The sequence below is a fragment of the Notamacropus eugenii genome, chromosome 5 (assembly GCF_028372415.1).
Source record: "Notamacropus eugenii isolate mMacEug1 chromosome 5, mMacEug1.pri_v2, whole genome shotgun sequence".
In the NCBI taxonomy this organism is placed as follows: Eukaryota; Metazoa; Chordata; class Mammalia; order Diprotodontia; family Macropodidae; genus Notamacropus; species Notamacropus eugenii.
Window position 1 is genome coordinate 116,897,214 of NC_092876.1, and position 18,380 is coordinate 116,915,593.

The following is an 18,380-nucleotide window of genomic DNA, read 5'->3' on the forward strand; positions in this document are numbered from 1 at the left end:
TCATAATGTTCTCTATCTCTTGTTTGGTCATAAATTCCTCCATTCTCCATAAATCTGACAAGTAAACTATTCCTTGCCCCATTAGTTTGTTTATAGTATCAGCCTTTATACCTAGATTGTGTACCCATTTGGACTTTATTCTGATACATCGTGTCAGGCATTGGTCTATGCTTAGTTTCCACTACACCATTTTCCAGCTTTCCCAGAAGTTCTTGTCAAACATTGAGTTCTTTTCCCAGAAGCTGGGGTCCTTGGGTTTATGAAACAGTAGATTGCTGTATTCATTGACTACTGTGTCTTGAGTACCTAACCTATTCCACTGGTCTACTCCATTTCATAACCACATGATTGCTTCTTTGTAATACAATTTAAGATCTGGTATGGGTAGCCCAGCTTCCCTAGAATTTCTTTTCATTAATTCCCTTGATATTCTGGACCTTTTGCTTTTCCAGATAAATTTTGATATTATTTTTTCTAGCTCTATAAAATAATTTTTGGTAGTTTGATTGGTATGGAACTGTTGGTACAGTGGATAGAGCACCAGTGCAGGAGTCAGGAGGACTTGAGTTCAAATCTCACCTCAGACACTTGACACTTACCAGCTGTGTGACCTTTTGCAAGTCCCTTAACCCCAACTGCCTCATCCTGGGTCATCTCCAGTCATCCTGATGAATATCTGGTCACTGGATGCAGATGGCTCTGGAGGAGAAGTGAGGCTGGTGACCTGCATAGCCCTCCCTCACTCAAAACAAAGTCAAATGCAAGTCATGTCATCATTTCTCTGATGGCATGGTCTTATTCGTCAATGAAGGACGAACACACTGAATAAGTAAATTAATTTAGGTAGAATTATCATTTTTATTATAATTACATGGCCTATCCATTAGCAACTGAGGTTTTTCCAATTATTTCAACCTGACTTTATTTGTGCAGAAAGTGTTTTGTAATTGTGTTTATATAGTCCTTGAGTTTGTTTTGGCAGATAGACTCCCAAATATTTCAATATCTACAGTAACTTTAAATGGGATTTATCTTTCTATCTTTTGCTGTTGGGCTTTGTTAGTAATATATTGAAATGCAAATGATTAATTTGAGTTTATTTTGTATACTACTTTGCTAAAATTCTTTATTATTTCAAGTAGTTTTTTACTTGATTCTCTAGGATTCTCTAAGTATATCATCATGTAGTTTACAAAGCCTGACAACTTGGTTTCTTCTTTGCCTATTCTAATTCCTTTTATTTCTTTTTCTTCTCTTATTGCTAAAATTAACAGTCATTTTTTTCTTGTCATCTTTTCATCCCTGGAATGTATGAATGCCTTCAATTGGACAGGAGACAGGGATTCCCCCCTTTCTTTGTATGCCCTGTACACAAGCACATTTACCTGACAGAGCAAGTACTTTGGTAAATATTAATGATAAAATGATCATTTAATTAAATGGGCCACTTTATATTGTTAGTAGATATTGGGCATCTGTGTGTAGATAACTCCCTATCCCCTTTTAATAAGCTATTCCTAACACCTGTGCCAGAAAGTGATAGGGATCCCAATGAGTCTTCTCCCTAAAAATGTCCTGCTGATTTTTTTCTCACACTTTCTTCCTTCTTTCTGGATCCAAGATAGAGTGCCTTGCTTTAGCCCATCCTCAAAGCAGATGTGCCCTTGACACTTTTCTCGGTTTCTGCCAGAGAAACCATAGGATTCTGTGCTAGACAAATTGCCTATGCTATAGAGTCAGCAAAATAGCAGCCTCTACACATGCCCCTGTAGAGGTGATGTGGCACAGTGCTATAGGTGTGGAGAAAGACTACATGAGCAGTGAGATACATATGAAGAGGACCCTTGGCTCATGCTGCATGGGCTTGTGTTTTGGAGCAGTAGGCATGGCAAGATAAACGGAGGACTCATTCTTCCTTCATAGTTGTCCTATGATTTATTAATTGCTTCCTTTGTGCAGCTTGCCAACATAATAACTTACATTTCACTATCACCTCTAGGTTCATAAATTCCTTACCTCGTAAGAATCCTATGACAGAGTTAAGGCAAGTATGATTATGCTGGTTTTACAAATGGGGAAACTGAGACCCATGCATACAGGTTATGCAACTTGCCCAGGTTTGTGCAATCATTAAATCCTGGGGCCAGCTTTCCTATCTAGGATTCTAGACAACAAGTTCAAGATTCTTTCTGTCATGATATACTTACTCTTTCTTGCTCTAACTCACAGTTATGTAGTCCTTTATTCAATCTTTGACTCAAAAATAAAAAAAAAAAATGATTGCATTTATAGTAGGACCCAAACTTAGTGACCTTGAAGGATTGATAGGAATTTACAGAGAGAGAGACGCATAAGGCATTCTGGATAGAAAAATATAATATCTTGATATTATACATTTCTGTAGAACTTTTTGTTTTGAGAGGATTTGCATAACTTTTGCATGTATTGTCATTGAAGAGCACTGAAGCATAAAAACATAGGGTATAAGCAGGGAAGATTAACTAATACAATTTGAGTAGAACATGTGGTACATATAGAGTAGCAGTGGGGCATGGGACTGGAAAGCTGGGAACTTGGGCTCAAAGGACTAAGTCAAATGGACAGTGGTAATAATGTCAACTTTCTAGAGAGAAACAAAATGGTAGTGATCTCAATGGAAGTAGGAAAGTTGAGTAGAGGACTGGATTTTGTGAGCAAGATAATGTGTACCATGTTGGGAATGCTGAATTTGAAATGCACCCATGGTAAGACATAGGAAGTAGTGATAGCCTTAAATTATTATTTATAGAATACATCATAGAGACATGGTTTTAGATCGAGAAGGGACTTAGAAGCCAAGATATTCAGCTCAACCCTTTCCTTTTAAAGATGCTGAACTGAGGTCCAGTCATAAATGAATGAATGAATGAATGAGCTCTCTGCATTCATCTTAATGACCAGCATGGTTTTCTCATATGTTAGAAAGCACAAATTATATCATAGTATGCCCCAAGCTTTCTAAAAACATTCAGGGAGCCTCTTAAGTAACAAAACATTTTTAAAAAATAGTCATTTTAATTAAAAACTTTCCTAGATATATTATTAACTTCTCTCCTTTTATTTAAAAAATATCCATAATTAAACATATTTTGATGCCTCAGGATTACCATTGTGAATATAAACATTAAAAAAAAGTAAAGAAAAAATGATAGGATGACCCAGCCCCATTTTCCAAGCTTGATGAGGTGTTCTGTCATTATATTCCATATCCACGATGCAGGGGGAAGGAAAGACCTTGATCTTTCCTCACTCCTTGTTGGTGTCACATTTTCTAGAAGGATTCAATCAAGAGGAAGGCCTATGAGAAACTGTCCCATTTATTCACAATTGCCATGAATCCCCATTTCTTCAGGTTACACATCAGATAAGGAAACTGAGTAATGAGTCATACTTGGACAGAAACTGGCCCCCAAAGTTTCCATGTGATCATCCTGGAGCAGGCACAAAATGTCAGCAAATATTTCAAGTAATTGGTGATGGAGAATGCTGGGGGTAATGGTGTGAGTCAAGGGTCCCATTATATTCTTTGATTTTTTTTTTCCAAACTGCAGTTCTCTTAAACAAGCAGGTATTCGTGGCTTAAATAAGTGGCGTGACCTTTATGTGTCTCATTTCTTGGAAAGGCTTTTCATGTGCCCCCTTTGTCTTAATAACTAGCATTCTTTCTCAAAAAATAAAAAATAAAATTTCATTTGTACCTGGTACTGGAAGAAACCTTTTTTTTGAGAAAAACCATGTACATTTTCAAAATGAAAATAATAATATATGAGTGTTAGCTCAGTTGGGGAACCTGACTTCCCTCCCGCTTGTCACATATTAGCTTCATATTTTGATTTTAAAATAGATTTAAATATGTTTGGCTATTATAGAGGAAATTGCCACCCATACCCTTAAACATGGACATAGGGTTTTCAATTGTGTAATTAGCATAGAAAGAAAAAATATTACTTTCTTTAAAAAAAACCACATTCAAATAGAAGGAGGTTAAAAAAAAGAGAATTTTCCAGCTGTATTCTCAAATTTTCTTTTGTGCCAAAATCTAATGGAAAAATTTCAACTTCAGCAAAAAAGCTTTGATGTAATAGAATATGCATGCATAATCTTTGATAGTATCTTACAGTTGTCATGTCATAGTATCACAGAGTTAGAGTTGGAATATTTAAGAGATTGACACCCTTATTTTAAAAAGAAGAGAAGACTAACTCCCAGAATTTAAGTGATATACTCAAGGTTGTACAGATAGGTAAGTTTCAGAGGTAAAATCTAAAACAAAGTCCTATTCTTCAAGTTCAAAACTGTTTTCCTTTTGCACCATGTTGTTTTTATATTACAACTTGTTCAATAAATCAAGTATGAGGTAACCTGCCTTTATCTACCTCTGCTGTTGGTTTGGAGCAGGATCATAAATACACTGTGACATTGGCTCTTTAAGGATGCCAAGTGGGAATTTCCAAGGTGGAAATCAATTTCCTTTCCCTCCCCATTCCTAACTTAATGAAAATGTTAAGAAGTCTGAAGGCTTATTGGTATTCTCTTTTTTTCCAATATTTTCAGACCATACTTTTGCATGTAACTTCTAGGACCTTCTGGTATTTAAGGGCAGAGGTATCAAAATAATGGACTAAAAATACTGGTTCATAGATTTTTCAACTGGAAGGGACCTCAGGGGTCATGTAGTCCAACTAATTCATTTTATAGCTGAAGAAACTGAGGCCCAGAGAGGATAAATGATTTCCTCAACATGACATAAGTAGGTGGTATATGTCAGAGATAAAATTTAAGCCTAGGTCTTTTGGAGTTAAGGAAGCAGAATCTCAATCTTCATTCAGTTGCTTACAATCTATATGACTACGTATGGGCAAAATATTTTGCCACTTTGAACCTCATATGTAGAATTATGATCCAGATCATTCCTAGAATTGCTTCTAACTCAAATCCTTATGATTGAGATTATGAGGGAAAATGGTAAATAATGATTCACAATATATTTAATTGTTTCAAGCACCCTTGATTTGATTTACTTGGCTTCTGATTGCAATCCAGATTATAACTCCTCTGTAATTCATTAGACTAGTCATGAGTGGTGGATAAAAAAATTTCATTGACCTGTGATCTGAACTCAGCCAAAAAGGTTCTTTCCATAAGGGAAGAACCTGTCAGACCTTGCATTATACTGAGTTAGCCATTAAGAACCCCAGGTCCTCTGCATATTTGAACAGAGTATCAGGGAAGTCAGTCCATCAAAAAACATTTACTAGGAGCTTGCTACACACTAGGCACAATGCTAAAGACTAGGGATATAAAGGAAGGAAAACCACAGGGTTCTTGACCTCAAAGAGCCTTTGTTGTAATATAAGAATTAACAATTAGGCAAAACATATACATAAAAGATACACTGGTACTGGTTGTTGTCCTTCCTCAAAGAGGACTAAAATGACATCCCTGTGCTAGAGTCAAATTTCAATGTGTCACCTGTGGCTGATTAGACCAATATGAGTTCAGAATGTTCTACCACAGATTGGGCACAAATAATCTATGTGAAAGTTTGGAGTGGATACTCTAAATTTAGGCATCCTGCATTTCCTTTGAGCAGTTTCAATTCTGCTTTGCTCATAGAGCACAACACCTTCTCTGATATGGGCACACCATGCTGAATGATCCTGTGCCAGTCTCTCCCATGTCACACAATGTAATGCTAATGAGATTAAAGATCTTCCCCACCCATTAATGGGCCTGCCCATTAAGGGAAGCTTGATTAGGGGAGGTCCACACCTTTTGTTAATTTCTGATGCTCTGGTTCTCAAGGGTTGTGATGCCCTCTGGCATTATCTGGGGCTTAGCTTTTGGAAGAAGGTTTGTGTGCCAGGGAGACTCTACGAAGTCACTAATCAATCCCCCAACTTTGAAAACCCAGATGATGGCACTTCTCTCTCTGGTGGTCATGTATTTATGGTCAGACAGCTATCTGTCTGTTGATCTGTGATGTATGTATGGCTTATGGTCAGACAGCTGGAGACCTGTCTGTTGATCTTTATTTCTCTGTATTTTCTGCTGACTTTTTCCCCTGAACTAAGTGAATGATATATGTGCTTGATTAAAGTGATTGTTGACCCCTCAAAAGTTGCCTTTCCTTTTAGAAAAGCAGATCAAAGAACCTGTGATAGCAGGCTATCCTGGATATGTCAGGGTGCTTGCTTTTACACATCACCAATTCCAAGATTCTTAAGTGACATCATGAGAGTGTCCTTGTATTGCTTCCTCTGACCACCATGTGAATGCTTGCCCTGTGTGAGTTGTCCATAAAACATTCTTTTTGGCAAGCATACATTTCACAATCTAACAACATGGCCAGTCCATTGGAGTTGTGCTCTTGAGTGTGAATGCTTGGCAGTTTAGTTCAAGTAAGGACCTCAATGTCTGATATCTTATCCTGCAAGATATCTTCAGAATCTTCCTAAGACAATTCAAATCTTAGGCAAAATATATACAGAGTAGACAGTAGATAATCTCAAAAGGAAGGCACTATCATTAAGGTATGTATAACTGAGAAAGACCCCTTAATAGAATTTTAAATTTTAGGAAAATAATTCTGGCAGATTTGAGAATAGCTTAGAGTGGGGAGAAATTTGAGGCATGGAGACCAACTTGAAGATGGTTGTAATAGTCTGGGCATGAAGTGATAAGGTCCTATGTCAGTGGAGAGAAGGATATGGATTTGGAAGACATTCTGAAGACAGAAATGAGAAAATTTGGCAAACACTTAGATACGTGAAGAGTTGATTATAACATTGAGATTGTAAGGTTGGATGGTTAGGAAAATCTCAATGCCCTCATACTAATGATAAGTTGGGAGGGGTGGGCATTTGGGGTAAATATTTCTGTATTGGACATGTTAAGTTTTAAATGCCTATAGGACATCTTGAGATGTCTAAATAGCAGTGGATGATGCTCAAGACTGGAGCTCAGGAGAGAGATTAGGGTTTGATATATAGATACTAGCATTTTCTGTATAGAGAGATCATTGAATCCATGAGAACCATTGAGTTAACCAAGGAAGATCCTACAGGAGAAGAAAAGAAGATCCAGACCAGAGTCATGGAGCCCTGTGGATAATAAGATTGAGCTGGTTGAAGATCAAACAAAGGAGACTGAAGAATGGTCAGAGGGGCAGGAATAGAACCAGGGGAGAGTGGTGTCATGTAAACCTAGAGAAAAAGTATACAGGAGAAGAAGGTTATTGGTTAACATCAGCTAAGGTGGCAGGGAGGATGAAGACTGAGAAGTTAGATCTAGCAATTATAAGATCATTGGTAATTTAGAGAAAACAATTTCACTTGACTGATAAGGTAAGAAACCAAATTATGGACGATTTAGATTAGAAGTAACTTTTAGGAGCAATATGACAGTAGCTAGTGGGATAGTCTGATCAAGTGACAGTTCTTGTTTTGTAATGATTATGGGAGACATAGGCATGCCTGTAGGAAGCAGGGAGTCAGAAGATAAGATACTGAACGTTGAAAAGAAGGGGAGAGAAAATGAGAGAGAGAGAGAGAGAGAGAGAGAGAGAGAGAGAGAGAGAGAGAGAGAGAGAGAGAGACAGAGAGAGAGAGAGAGAAAGAGAGAGACAGAGAGAGAGAGAGAGAGAGAGAGAGAGAGAGAGAGAGAGAGAGAGAGAGAGAGAGAGAATAATTTTCTGTAAAAGACAGGATGGAAAGGAATCAAAGATACATGTTGAAAAGAAAGAACTTTAATGGAAAGATTCCAGTTATGTGAATACATCCTCTCTGTCCTGCCCCCCTTATTTTGAAACAGAGAGATCTGTGGTTTCTTCAGCAAATGGAGTCCCTGGTGAAGAAAGTTCTCTCCCAATGCAGATCAGCACCTGTTCTACAATTTATAGTATCTGACAGTTGCCTGGGGGTATTGAGAGGTCTTGCCATGGATCACCCAGAATATGTTTTAGTCAATTCAAATTGAATATTAATTTGTTTAACAAATATTTACTGATAAACTAATTTACATATCTCCTTTTACTAAATGCTAGGGAGTGAAAAGAAGAATAGGAGACAGGGCTAGACATTTTCCTACAGTCTTAAAATCCCATGGTTTCATTTATACTTATCATTAATCATATATTATAAGGCAGAATGGAACATATTATCATCATTAGTCTTATTCTTTTTAGTATGGGTTGCTAAAAACTTATGAAATCTTTGGATGCCCTGCCTCCAAAACAAAAGCTAGGTTGTACACACAGGTTTTAATTGCCTGCAATTAAAAATGTATGGGCAAAGTTCCCAGCAATGGAATATCAGGGGAGGGACAGATCACTTGACTTATGGCAAAAAGATTTGGGGGGCAATTAAACAGTACAATGGATAGAGTGCCAGGTCTAGAATCAGGAAGAGTCATCCTCCTGAGTTCAAATCTTGCCTCAGATACTTGCTAGTTGCATGACCCTGGGCAAGTCACTTAATCCTGTTTGCCTCAGTTTTCTCATCTGTGTAATGAGTTGAAAAAGGAAATGACAGAGCACTCTAGTATCATTGCCAAGAAAACCCCAAATGGGCCCACAAAGAGTCAAACATGACTCAATAACAACAGCAAAGAGCTCTGGGAAGCCTTTGGGGTAAGGATAGCATTTAAGCTGGGCCTTAAATTTTAATTGTCATATAGGTGAGGCAATGATATAGGGACAGAAATGTGTGAATGGAAATTGTTGAAAATTGTGACATTTCATTCAAAAGGTTAGTTTCTTAACCATACCATATTCTTCCCCTGACATATAGGATAGTCTTGCTGCAGGATTTCTTACTCCCCATCTAAAATGGGCTTCTAGTTCTCACCTTGAGTCCATCCTGATTGATGAAAACTCATTACTTATACTCCTTCAACCTCAACTCTCTTTTTCATCTCTTAAGTAATGTAATTATTATAGCTGAAAAGATTTATTATTGGAATTTCCAAGAGCTCCACTCACATAATTTTAGCTTCCACTGACCATCATCCCCCTATATTTGTTGATGCTCTACATATGTAAAATCTTTAAAGGCAGGAATTGTCTGTCTTTTGTATTTATATCCATAATTTTTAGTGCAGTACTTGGCATATAGCTCATATCTATTCAGTCATTCATTTTTGCATTTCTTGGTCACATAGACAACATGCTAGAATGTTCAATTTACTATATCCTCAATTAAGTCAATTATTTTTCATCTTGAAAACTCTGTCTTTAATAAAAAAGAAATATGTTATTTGTAAAATTGTTTTCGAGATCAAAATGGTTGACTATGTAACTTTTCTCCTTATTGCTAAAATACTAAATTGTCAACCAAATTGTCACTCAGAGTGAATGATACCCACATGTATGTATGTTTATGGAAAGATATGGATTATTTTGCTTGCTAATTGAAGCATTTGTTGTAATTTATCTCTTATTAACATAAGTAACAGCAAGTCACCCATCTTACTATTTGTACTGGGAGGAAATAATCTGCATATCACTTGTAGACCCTGAAAAACACATAAATCTCCCAATTACAATGTTTGAAGTGAAAGACCTAGAGAGGTAATCTGCTCTAGTCTCCAGTGTCCCACTAGGTCAATGGTGAAATCACCAAGATATTGTTAAGCAAACCCAGGGATTGAGAATTCACAAATTTCCATTCAATTTTGTTCAAAAAGTACTTTGATTGTAACTTTCAGTTAGTCTGACAATTTTTATATTGTCTCTCCTCAATCTGTTCTCCAGATCAGTTGTTTTTCTGATGTTGCAGATTCTCTTATTTTTTCCAGTTTCATTCTTTCTTGGTATCTTTTAATGTCATTCAAATCCTCTTGCCCCATTCTAGTTTTCAAGAATGTATTTTCTTCCTTAAGATTTGTGACCTCTTTTTCCAATTGGCTAACTTTCTTTTCATTCTTTTCTTCCATCTCTTTTATTTTTTTCCTAATTTTTCCTCAATTTCTCTTATTTGATTTTTGAATTCCTTTTTAAGTTCTTCCAAGAACTCTTTTGAGCTTGTGACCATTTGATGTTGTTACTCTTTGGGATAAAAGTCCCTTTTTTTTAACCTCACTATCTTCCTCTGAATATGAACCAGATCTTTTACACCAAAGTAGCTATCTGTGGTCTTTTGTCTTTGCATACTCATTTTAATTTTTTATTTTGTTTTGTTTTATTTTTTAGTAGCTTATTGTTATAATCAGGTTCTAATTCCACACTGTGGCTAGTGTTGCTCAGTCTCAGGTTGGTTCCCAATGAAATCTTTCATTTATTCTTCTTGGAAAAGAAGGTTCCTTGATCTCTCAAAGGCTACAACAGTGTTTCAAAAGGTCCTCTCCAAAATGATCTAAAACATGAGTATAGGGATGAACTGTGTCTGTTATAGGAACCAAAGTTCAGAGGAAAGAAGCTAGGGTCTTAAACTGGAGAAGAGAAGATGCAGAAGTGCATGGGATAGTTGCATTCAAGTATCGGTAGTTCTGTTACAAAAGGGGAATTTGACTTGTTCTACTTGTCTCCAGAGGACAGAGAACAGTCCAAGCTGTAGAGGCAAATCTAGACCTGATGTCAAAAAATTGCTAATTATACTGTCCCAAAGATTTATTATCTTGCTGGGGAAATCTTTTAGCAAAGACCAGATGATCACTTGTTGGATGTGTTGCAGAGAGAACTATTGCAGGTACATATTGGACTGGCTAGATGAATGTGAAGGTACAATCTAACTATGAAGTTCTGTGATTCTGAGTGCTTAATAGGTGATTGATTGCATCCAGGTTCGAAAAGAATCATCTACTATGTCAGGGCTTCTTAAACCATTTTGTGTTCCAGATTCCCTTGAAATTCTGATGATACTTACGGATCCCTTCTCAGAGTAATGTTTGTTGGTGTATAAATTATGATACATAGGATTACAAAGGAAACCAATTTTATTGACATATAGCCATTAAGATATGAAAAATCAACAACTGCAAAAAGTGTCAAGTTTTCAGAACCCAGGGTAAGAACCCTGGCCCATGGTATAGACAGGTTTTCATCTGCAGTGGTGAAAGGAGAGCCCATATGATGTAGTCAAAAATACCTGGAGTATTGAAATATGAACCCAGGGTTGTGCTTAGCAATGGGAAAACAGATAATAAAACAATAGAGTTAACAGTCCCAACCTTCAAGGATTTTGCTTTTGAATAGGAGATATGTTTCTAGGAAAGAAAAAGAAATATACACACACAAATACATATATACGTATATTGCTTGAAAGAGTGAGTTAAAACTCTAGCTTTGTTCAAATTTCAGCTCAAGTTATCATCTCCTACTGGAGGCCTTTTATCATCCCCAGCTGTTCATGAATTCTCCTCCCCTCTCCAGTCCAACTACTTTCTATATACTTCAAAATTATTTTATTTCCATCTATTTATGTACATGTTGTTTTTCCTGATAGAATATAAGCTCCATGGAAGAATGGACTGCTTTATTTCTATATTTGTTTTTCTAGTTCCAAACACACAGTAGGGTTGCAATATATGTAAAATGTGGATTAATAATGTGGTCCTCAAAATTATGTATTTTAAGGCACAGCCCTCTGGAAGGACAAAAGAGGAGAGATACAGCTGGAAATCTAGGCAACATAAAAGCAAAATATATCAATAAAATTCTATTTTTAAAATAGTGGTTCTCTCAGGGACTTGTTTGATGCAGAATACAGTGACATGCAATTTATCCAACATTGTCAGTCGATGAAGTATTTTACATTAGGGAATCTTTAACATAACTGAGGCTGTCTCCTTCTGACATTAAACTTCTAAAATTCTGAACTTTTTAATTGAAAATATATTGTACATTTTCTTATCTTCTTAAATAATGTATTTGTACTCAAATGGATATGTGATCTCTCTGATTTGTTTTCTTGCCCCAATGGTCCAGATCTCATATGTATTCTTTCTCTTTCTGGGTGACTCTTGTATGATTCCCATATAACCTCCTTATCATATTAATTCAATATACTGGAGACCTTCCTCCAAGTCTTTTCACATTCTAGGGGTAAGGGAACAACACTCAATCTGTGCATCTCTTGTCCATAGCCTTCACAGCATTACTAAATCATCCTATTTTCTAGCAAAATATCTTTGGGATGATATTGTTTACGCCAGTTCTTTCCCCCAAAATTGCCCTTGGTAATGTGCTATATCCACTTCAGAGGATTATAGATTTAGAATGGAAGGAATTCAGAAATAATCTAGGCTAGCACCTTCTTTTAATAGGTAAGAAACTGAGGTCCAGGGGTCACACAGACATTAAGTAGAAAAACCAGAATTTGGACCCTGGCTGACTAGTTCCCAATTAAGTGCTCTTTCCAATATTCCATATATCTCCTTAGGTATCTTTCCATTTCCCTTTGGGTTACTTCTGCAGCTAGGTCTATCAGGAATAGAGTTTTGAACTTGGAGTCTGAAAAAACTTTAGTTTGAATCACTGTGACCCTGGACAAGTCACTCAACCTATCTGAGTTTCATTTCCTCATCTGTAATGTAGTGGTGATTATTGATCCTCTTCATCCTCTTTGAGAAGGAAGGTCAACAACCACCACCATTTTACAGATGAGGAAATTGAAGCTCAGAGGGGTTGAGTGACTTGTCCAGGGTCACATAATGATTCAAATTGTAGTTTTTTCAGACTCCAAGTTCACCTATCTCCCAGGGTTGCTGTAGAGATCAAATGAAATAACATACATAAATTTTTTGTAAACCTTAAAGTTCTATAAAGATTCACCTTGTAAATCTAAAAGTGTTCTACAATTGCTGGCTGTCATCACTGTTATTGTTAATATTTCAATTCTTTGGAGATTGTATTTTATTCTACGGATAGACAGCTATGGATTATCACCAAGAGAATATTTATGTTAAGAAATTGGGTTCTGTGTCTGGGAGCAGTTAAATATAATAAAACTTTTTCTTTATGATGGAAAATTAATGTTTGTGCTAAACACACACACACATATGACTTAACACTTAAAGTGATGCAAACATCTCCATTGTTGCTATAAGGTGATACAATCAGAGACGCAACTACATTAACTATTCTTGACATTAACAGCAAAGAGGTCTGCTGTCTTCTTCCTCAGGGCATTCACCCAGAAATAAGATCTGACAACCTCCCGAGACTGTTCAAATGTGATGACTACTATTCATTTCTGGTGATTCACATGGGCACAAATGATAGTTCTGTAAGCAGTCTAGAAAATATTACTAAAACTGATGATATCTTAGGCAAGGCAAGGAAGACCTTACTGGCATAAATGGTGCTTTCGTAGAGATTACTAGAATTGAAAGCAAAGGCTGGAGAAAAGAAAGGCAGATTAGGGAAGTCAACAACCTGATTCAGAAGGTAGTTTCTGAATAGACTTTGGATTGACATTAGTACCAGTTGAGGGAGTGTACACAATTATAAGATCAGAGATCCACTGAAGCATCAAAGCATTATAAATTCTTTTGTATTATTGGAAATTCAATAAAAATGATAGGGGAAATGAGAAGAATAAAAATAGTGACTGTTTTCATTTTTTTTCAATAGTATGATTATGTCTTTCAGTAATAATCAGATAGTTTTGTCAGAGTTAGCTAAGAGCCCCTTCTTGAAAGGCTCCATAATAAAGTTATGGAAAAGTAAGTTGTTTCATTTAGTCTTGAAAGTTAGAAAAGACAACTGTGGTGCTAATAATATGTAACCTAACTGAAAAGTGAAATCAATTTGTCAAGAAGGAACTTAGAGCAACCATATACCATTATTTTTAAAGTGAAACGTATTTCCATCACAGAATTCCTAAAATATGCTGCCATAATCTCGAAATTGAGATGCTTTCACCATACTTGCTCCCAAAGACCAGTGTGCTTTTATTTCACAGATGGGTAAGGAGAGCATAAAAACAGAGTGAAGGATTTCCTAGCACTTTTGTTGTTTTTCACTGTCATATAATGGACATGAGCTCCTTCATCCAGTAGGATATGAAGTAGTCCCTTCTCTGAGATAAAATTCTGAAAGAAAAAAACCCTTCATCTCCTGACCTTTGCTCTTGGAGAAATTTGAAGTTTGAGGAAGGGGAAATGAGGTGTCACAGTATGAATAATACTGTCACCAGGTGAATACGTGGAACCAAGGGGCCATCAGGTGAATTGAAAGGCAGCAAGGCATGGCACATTTTAAAATAGTTCATACTATCAGGAGCTGTGTGAAATTCTTTTGGGGTATGAGTTGAACTAGTTGCTTGGTGAGGTTCCTTTTGATTCTAAATCTTACTATTCCTTATTCTGCCCATTAACTGACAGTGTGAATTTAGGCAAATCATTTTACTTCCTTGAGCCTCAGTTTTCTCACCTGTAAAATAAGGGACAATATATCATCTTTAAGGCTCACTTCGGTCTCTAATTCTCTATATTCCTTGCTTTTATCTCTATTGAAGACAAGTGGTATAGTTTAAAGGAGTGCTAGATTTGGAGTAAGAGGGTCTGAGTTCAAATTCTGACACTACTACTTACCTTAAGAGGTTGTTACTTCCAAAGCCTGTTTCAGCTCTAAATCTATGATCCTATGACCAAAAAAAGAAGAGGCTTAATTGCAGCCTAAGTTAGCATTAGGGGAGGATTTCTGGAAGGTATTGATACAGATTAGAAATGAGAATATGTGTGTGTGTGTGTGTGTGTTTTTGAGGGGTGTTTGGGGGGAGGGAAGATTGAGGCTTTGTTGTTTCATTGTTGTAAAAAAAGCTCATCTATGAGGAATCTCCTTCTCCTAATGCATATCTGCACCATTTAATCTTAGAGAGTTGTCAAGGGGGGCACTGAGAGAGTAGGTGATTTGTCTAGACACACAAGCACAATATGCCAGAGCCATCTCTTAAACACAGGTCATTTTGATTTCAGAGTTGGCATTCTACACACCAATCCATATTGTCTCTTAGACATGAAATTATAAATGTAGAAAATATTTTTAAAAAATAAAAATAAATGGCACTATAGAAATATAACATTATCATCTTTGGTCTTATTCTTTTTAGTATGACTAAAAACTTACCTAATCTTTGGATGCTCTCCCTCCAAAACAAAGGCTACAGGTTTTTGGCCTCGTAATAAGGCAAAGGGCTGTCTGTACTAAGCTACTTTGAAGTTTCCTTCAAATTCTTAAGATTCTGTGATTCTCTGATACCTACTTTTCATAAATACAGAATTTTTAGGTGGACAGATTGCAACATTAGCTAAAAGAAAAGTAAATGATTAACAATACCCCCCCACACACACTTGTTCCTCACCTTTCTGATCAAAGTAAAAACAGAAGATTTTCATCAATTTTGGTATATTGCAAAATCTGATATATGAAGTTGTGAATCTGTTTAGGAGGGCTGATATGGACAAAAAGCAATCTAATGGTGCAGGATTCACTCTATCATTTTGAAAAGGAGTTGAATATTGAGAACTGTGAAATTTACTAATCATCAAAATGTCTTATTGCCATGGCCATTTTGACTATTAAAATGCATACATCATCTTCTGGCATCCCCTGGTAATGTCCCCAACTAAAAATATTGCAGTACACGCCCATGCCAAATGACTACTTTTCAAACTAATAATTCAATGTATTCATATCTTAAGGTAACCGTGTGATTCATTTTTTAATGATAGTGGTTGCTAGCTGTAGCTATGGAATGCATTGTCATGGAAACCACATTTTTTTTACTTCTAAATTTACACCAACATTTGCTCAGGAGAGGCAATACTTGAAAGAAAACAAGCTGTAAATAAAAATGCAAATAGAAATATAGCTTCTGTCAGGCCAATTCAAGTTACACTGGGAGGGAGGAGAAGCTGATAAAATATGCAGATTTTTCATTTAGATCCCCAGGCCACAGCAAATACTAACCAATGTAAATGGTAAATTAGGGAAATCACTTCAGAAGAGGCAGCTTTTGATACTGACCTGAAATGACAGGTCAGAAGAAACTTTGTATAATTTGGGAGAGCTTGTCACAGACTTTTGGAACAGCACCATGGGTAACTCACAGTACTTTCATGAGAGTGTGAAATCTACATTTATAGCCTAAGGGAATTAAGGAAATCTGGAACATCTTATTGAGAATCCATCGCCCCTTTGGAAAGTTTGTGAAGCTGTATTCGGGAGCTCTCAGAAGGTAACATCTGGCAGCTGTAAATTTAAACTGCTAGATAAAACAGGCAAAATGGACCTGAAGTCCCTTTGTCTTTTTTTAATCAGAGAATTGTTTTCATTTACTCCACTCACTTCAACCAATACCTATTTCTTCATTTGTTTTTAAAGTGTCTTGGCCAATATTGTCAGCTTTTAGAGTGAAAATCCTTGATAGATAGGAACCACGGTTTCCACCTGCTTTATACCGTAAGCCCCCACACTAGAATAAGAATCTGCTCATTGTTGTGTTGGAAAAGGAAAAAAAAAAAGTCTTTTCTCTAGGAGTTCATTATCATGTGGGCAGGATATCAGAAATGCCAGATATTAATTGTAGTGGGACTTAAGTAGGAGTGAGTGATTGATGTGGGAATAAAAAGTTTGTGATGGATTAAATTTTATCATTCATATGCCGCTTTTATCTCCAAACTTTATTCTTCAGACTTTTTTGTTACTTAACACCTAGCATACATACCCACATGTACATGCTTATGCACATAGACACACATATATCCTTCACGTGTGTATACATATAGATTTCATTCCTTTTTTCTTTTCTTTTCTTTTTTTTTTTGCAGTATGCAACTACTATTATAAACAAAAATCACCACTAACTAGGGATTGGGAGAAGGGAATATATTGACCATTGTATATTTCATTCATACTTGGAATTCCAGCCCTAGGTTTGGTCTCCAGATCCAGTTAAAAAGGTAACAATCCCAGAAAAGACCTTTCCTTCTTCCAAAAGCCCCTAACCTTCAAGCATGAGCTCCAAAGCCCAATTGGGAGCCCTGAATGTCCAGCGGCCGCTGAGGGGAGATACAGTACCTCGGAAGCAGCGCTTCTGCCCCACAATCTCAGCTCCCCACTGGCGTCTTTCCCAATCAACTTTATAGACTCATTCGCAGCTGACTGTGATCCATCAGGGTGTCTCTTTGTAAATGCGTGCCTGGTGAATGATCCCGCGGGGCTGGTGAGGCTTGGGTAAATGTTACTTGTAACCAGGTTTTCTCCCGAAGCAAACTCTAGCTCCGGCGATTTTCATCTTTCCGTATGTAGTACAGTTGGCTTTTGGCTTCATGCTGAGATCCATCTCCCTGACAGCGTTTAAAGGTCAGAGCTCCTCCGGGGCAGTGACTCAATTGATTTTGTGCGCCCCCTGCAGCCCCCGCCCTGGGCAGGGAATCCTCTTTGGAATGCATAGAGAAAATTCGGTCTCAGAGAAGTAGCTTCGCATCCCACTGGCCCCCTCCTTGCTTTCTCTCCTCAGCTTTCTTCTCCCCTCCCTCCCCTCCATGACTATGGATTGCAGCAAGACACTGGCTTTTTACCAAATCAGGAGCTGCAGTATTTTTCTTCCGATGGAATAATTTCAGCCCACTTCAGCTCTCATGACACTCTTCTGTGATCGTGGAGAGTGGGCGGTCACATCCTTTTACATGCTAATACGGCTCCACCTACTTTTAACCCTACCCACCTCGCTTCCTTTTCTTTTTTTTCTTTTTTTTTTTTTTTGCCTCCTCCAATTTCAACGTTAAAAAAAAAGCCAACCTTCTTCCCAGGGTGAAAAAAAAAAATCCCAAACTAATTCCCTGGTGTCAGGAAAACGCAGACAGAGGTCCTCCGCTCAATGCTGCATCCTTGATTCATCCCTCGCCACCCAGGAAAGGCGAGGAGTAGAGAGCAGAGCAGAGCCCAGCAGAACCGAGAAGCGATGGAGTGGGACATAGGGAGCGGTTCCAGCAAGCTTCCTCTGACCAGCAGGAAAAAAGCAGAGAGCTGCTGAGCGGCATATGCCGCCAATCCATGTGCTGTGGGAGCGTCTTGTTGTCGTCCCACAGTAACCTGTCAGTGCTGCGGCCCTGAAGGAATGTCCCCTATTGTTAAGAACCCTGACTGTTTCACACCAATGATTTGCCACTGCAAAGTTGCCTGCACCAACAACACGTTGTCGTTGATGTTTGGATGCAAGGTAGGACATGGGTTAATAATCTATAGTCCATGCATGCTACCTACAACCTCAGGGACTCAATGAAAATTCTTTTATTACTCAGACCGGGTGCATAGAAGTCTTTCTCTTCGTATAAGAGGGGAACCGGGGCCAGAGGGAAACTACATTTATGCTGGGCGATTTGTGGTGTTTGAAATG

The 18,380-nt window shown here is 37.4% G+C and overlaps 1 protein-coding gene across 1 annotated transcript in view; it reads left to right on the forward strand.

Annotated features, from left to right (window-relative positions):
* The first annotated feature begins 15,423 nt into the window (after window positions 1-15,423).
* Window positions 15,424-18,380, forward strand: part of DLG2 (discs large MAGUK scaffold protein 2) — a 1,590,913-nt gene continuing 1,587,956 nt past the window's right edge. The window contains exon 1 of the mRNA XM_072610680.1: window positions 15,424-18,203. Within this exon, the coding sequence (XP_072466781.1) occupies window positions 18,102-18,203 (102 nt within the window). The 5' untranslated portion in view covers window positions 15,424-18,101. The remainder of the gene's footprint in view (window positions 18,204-18,380) is intronic.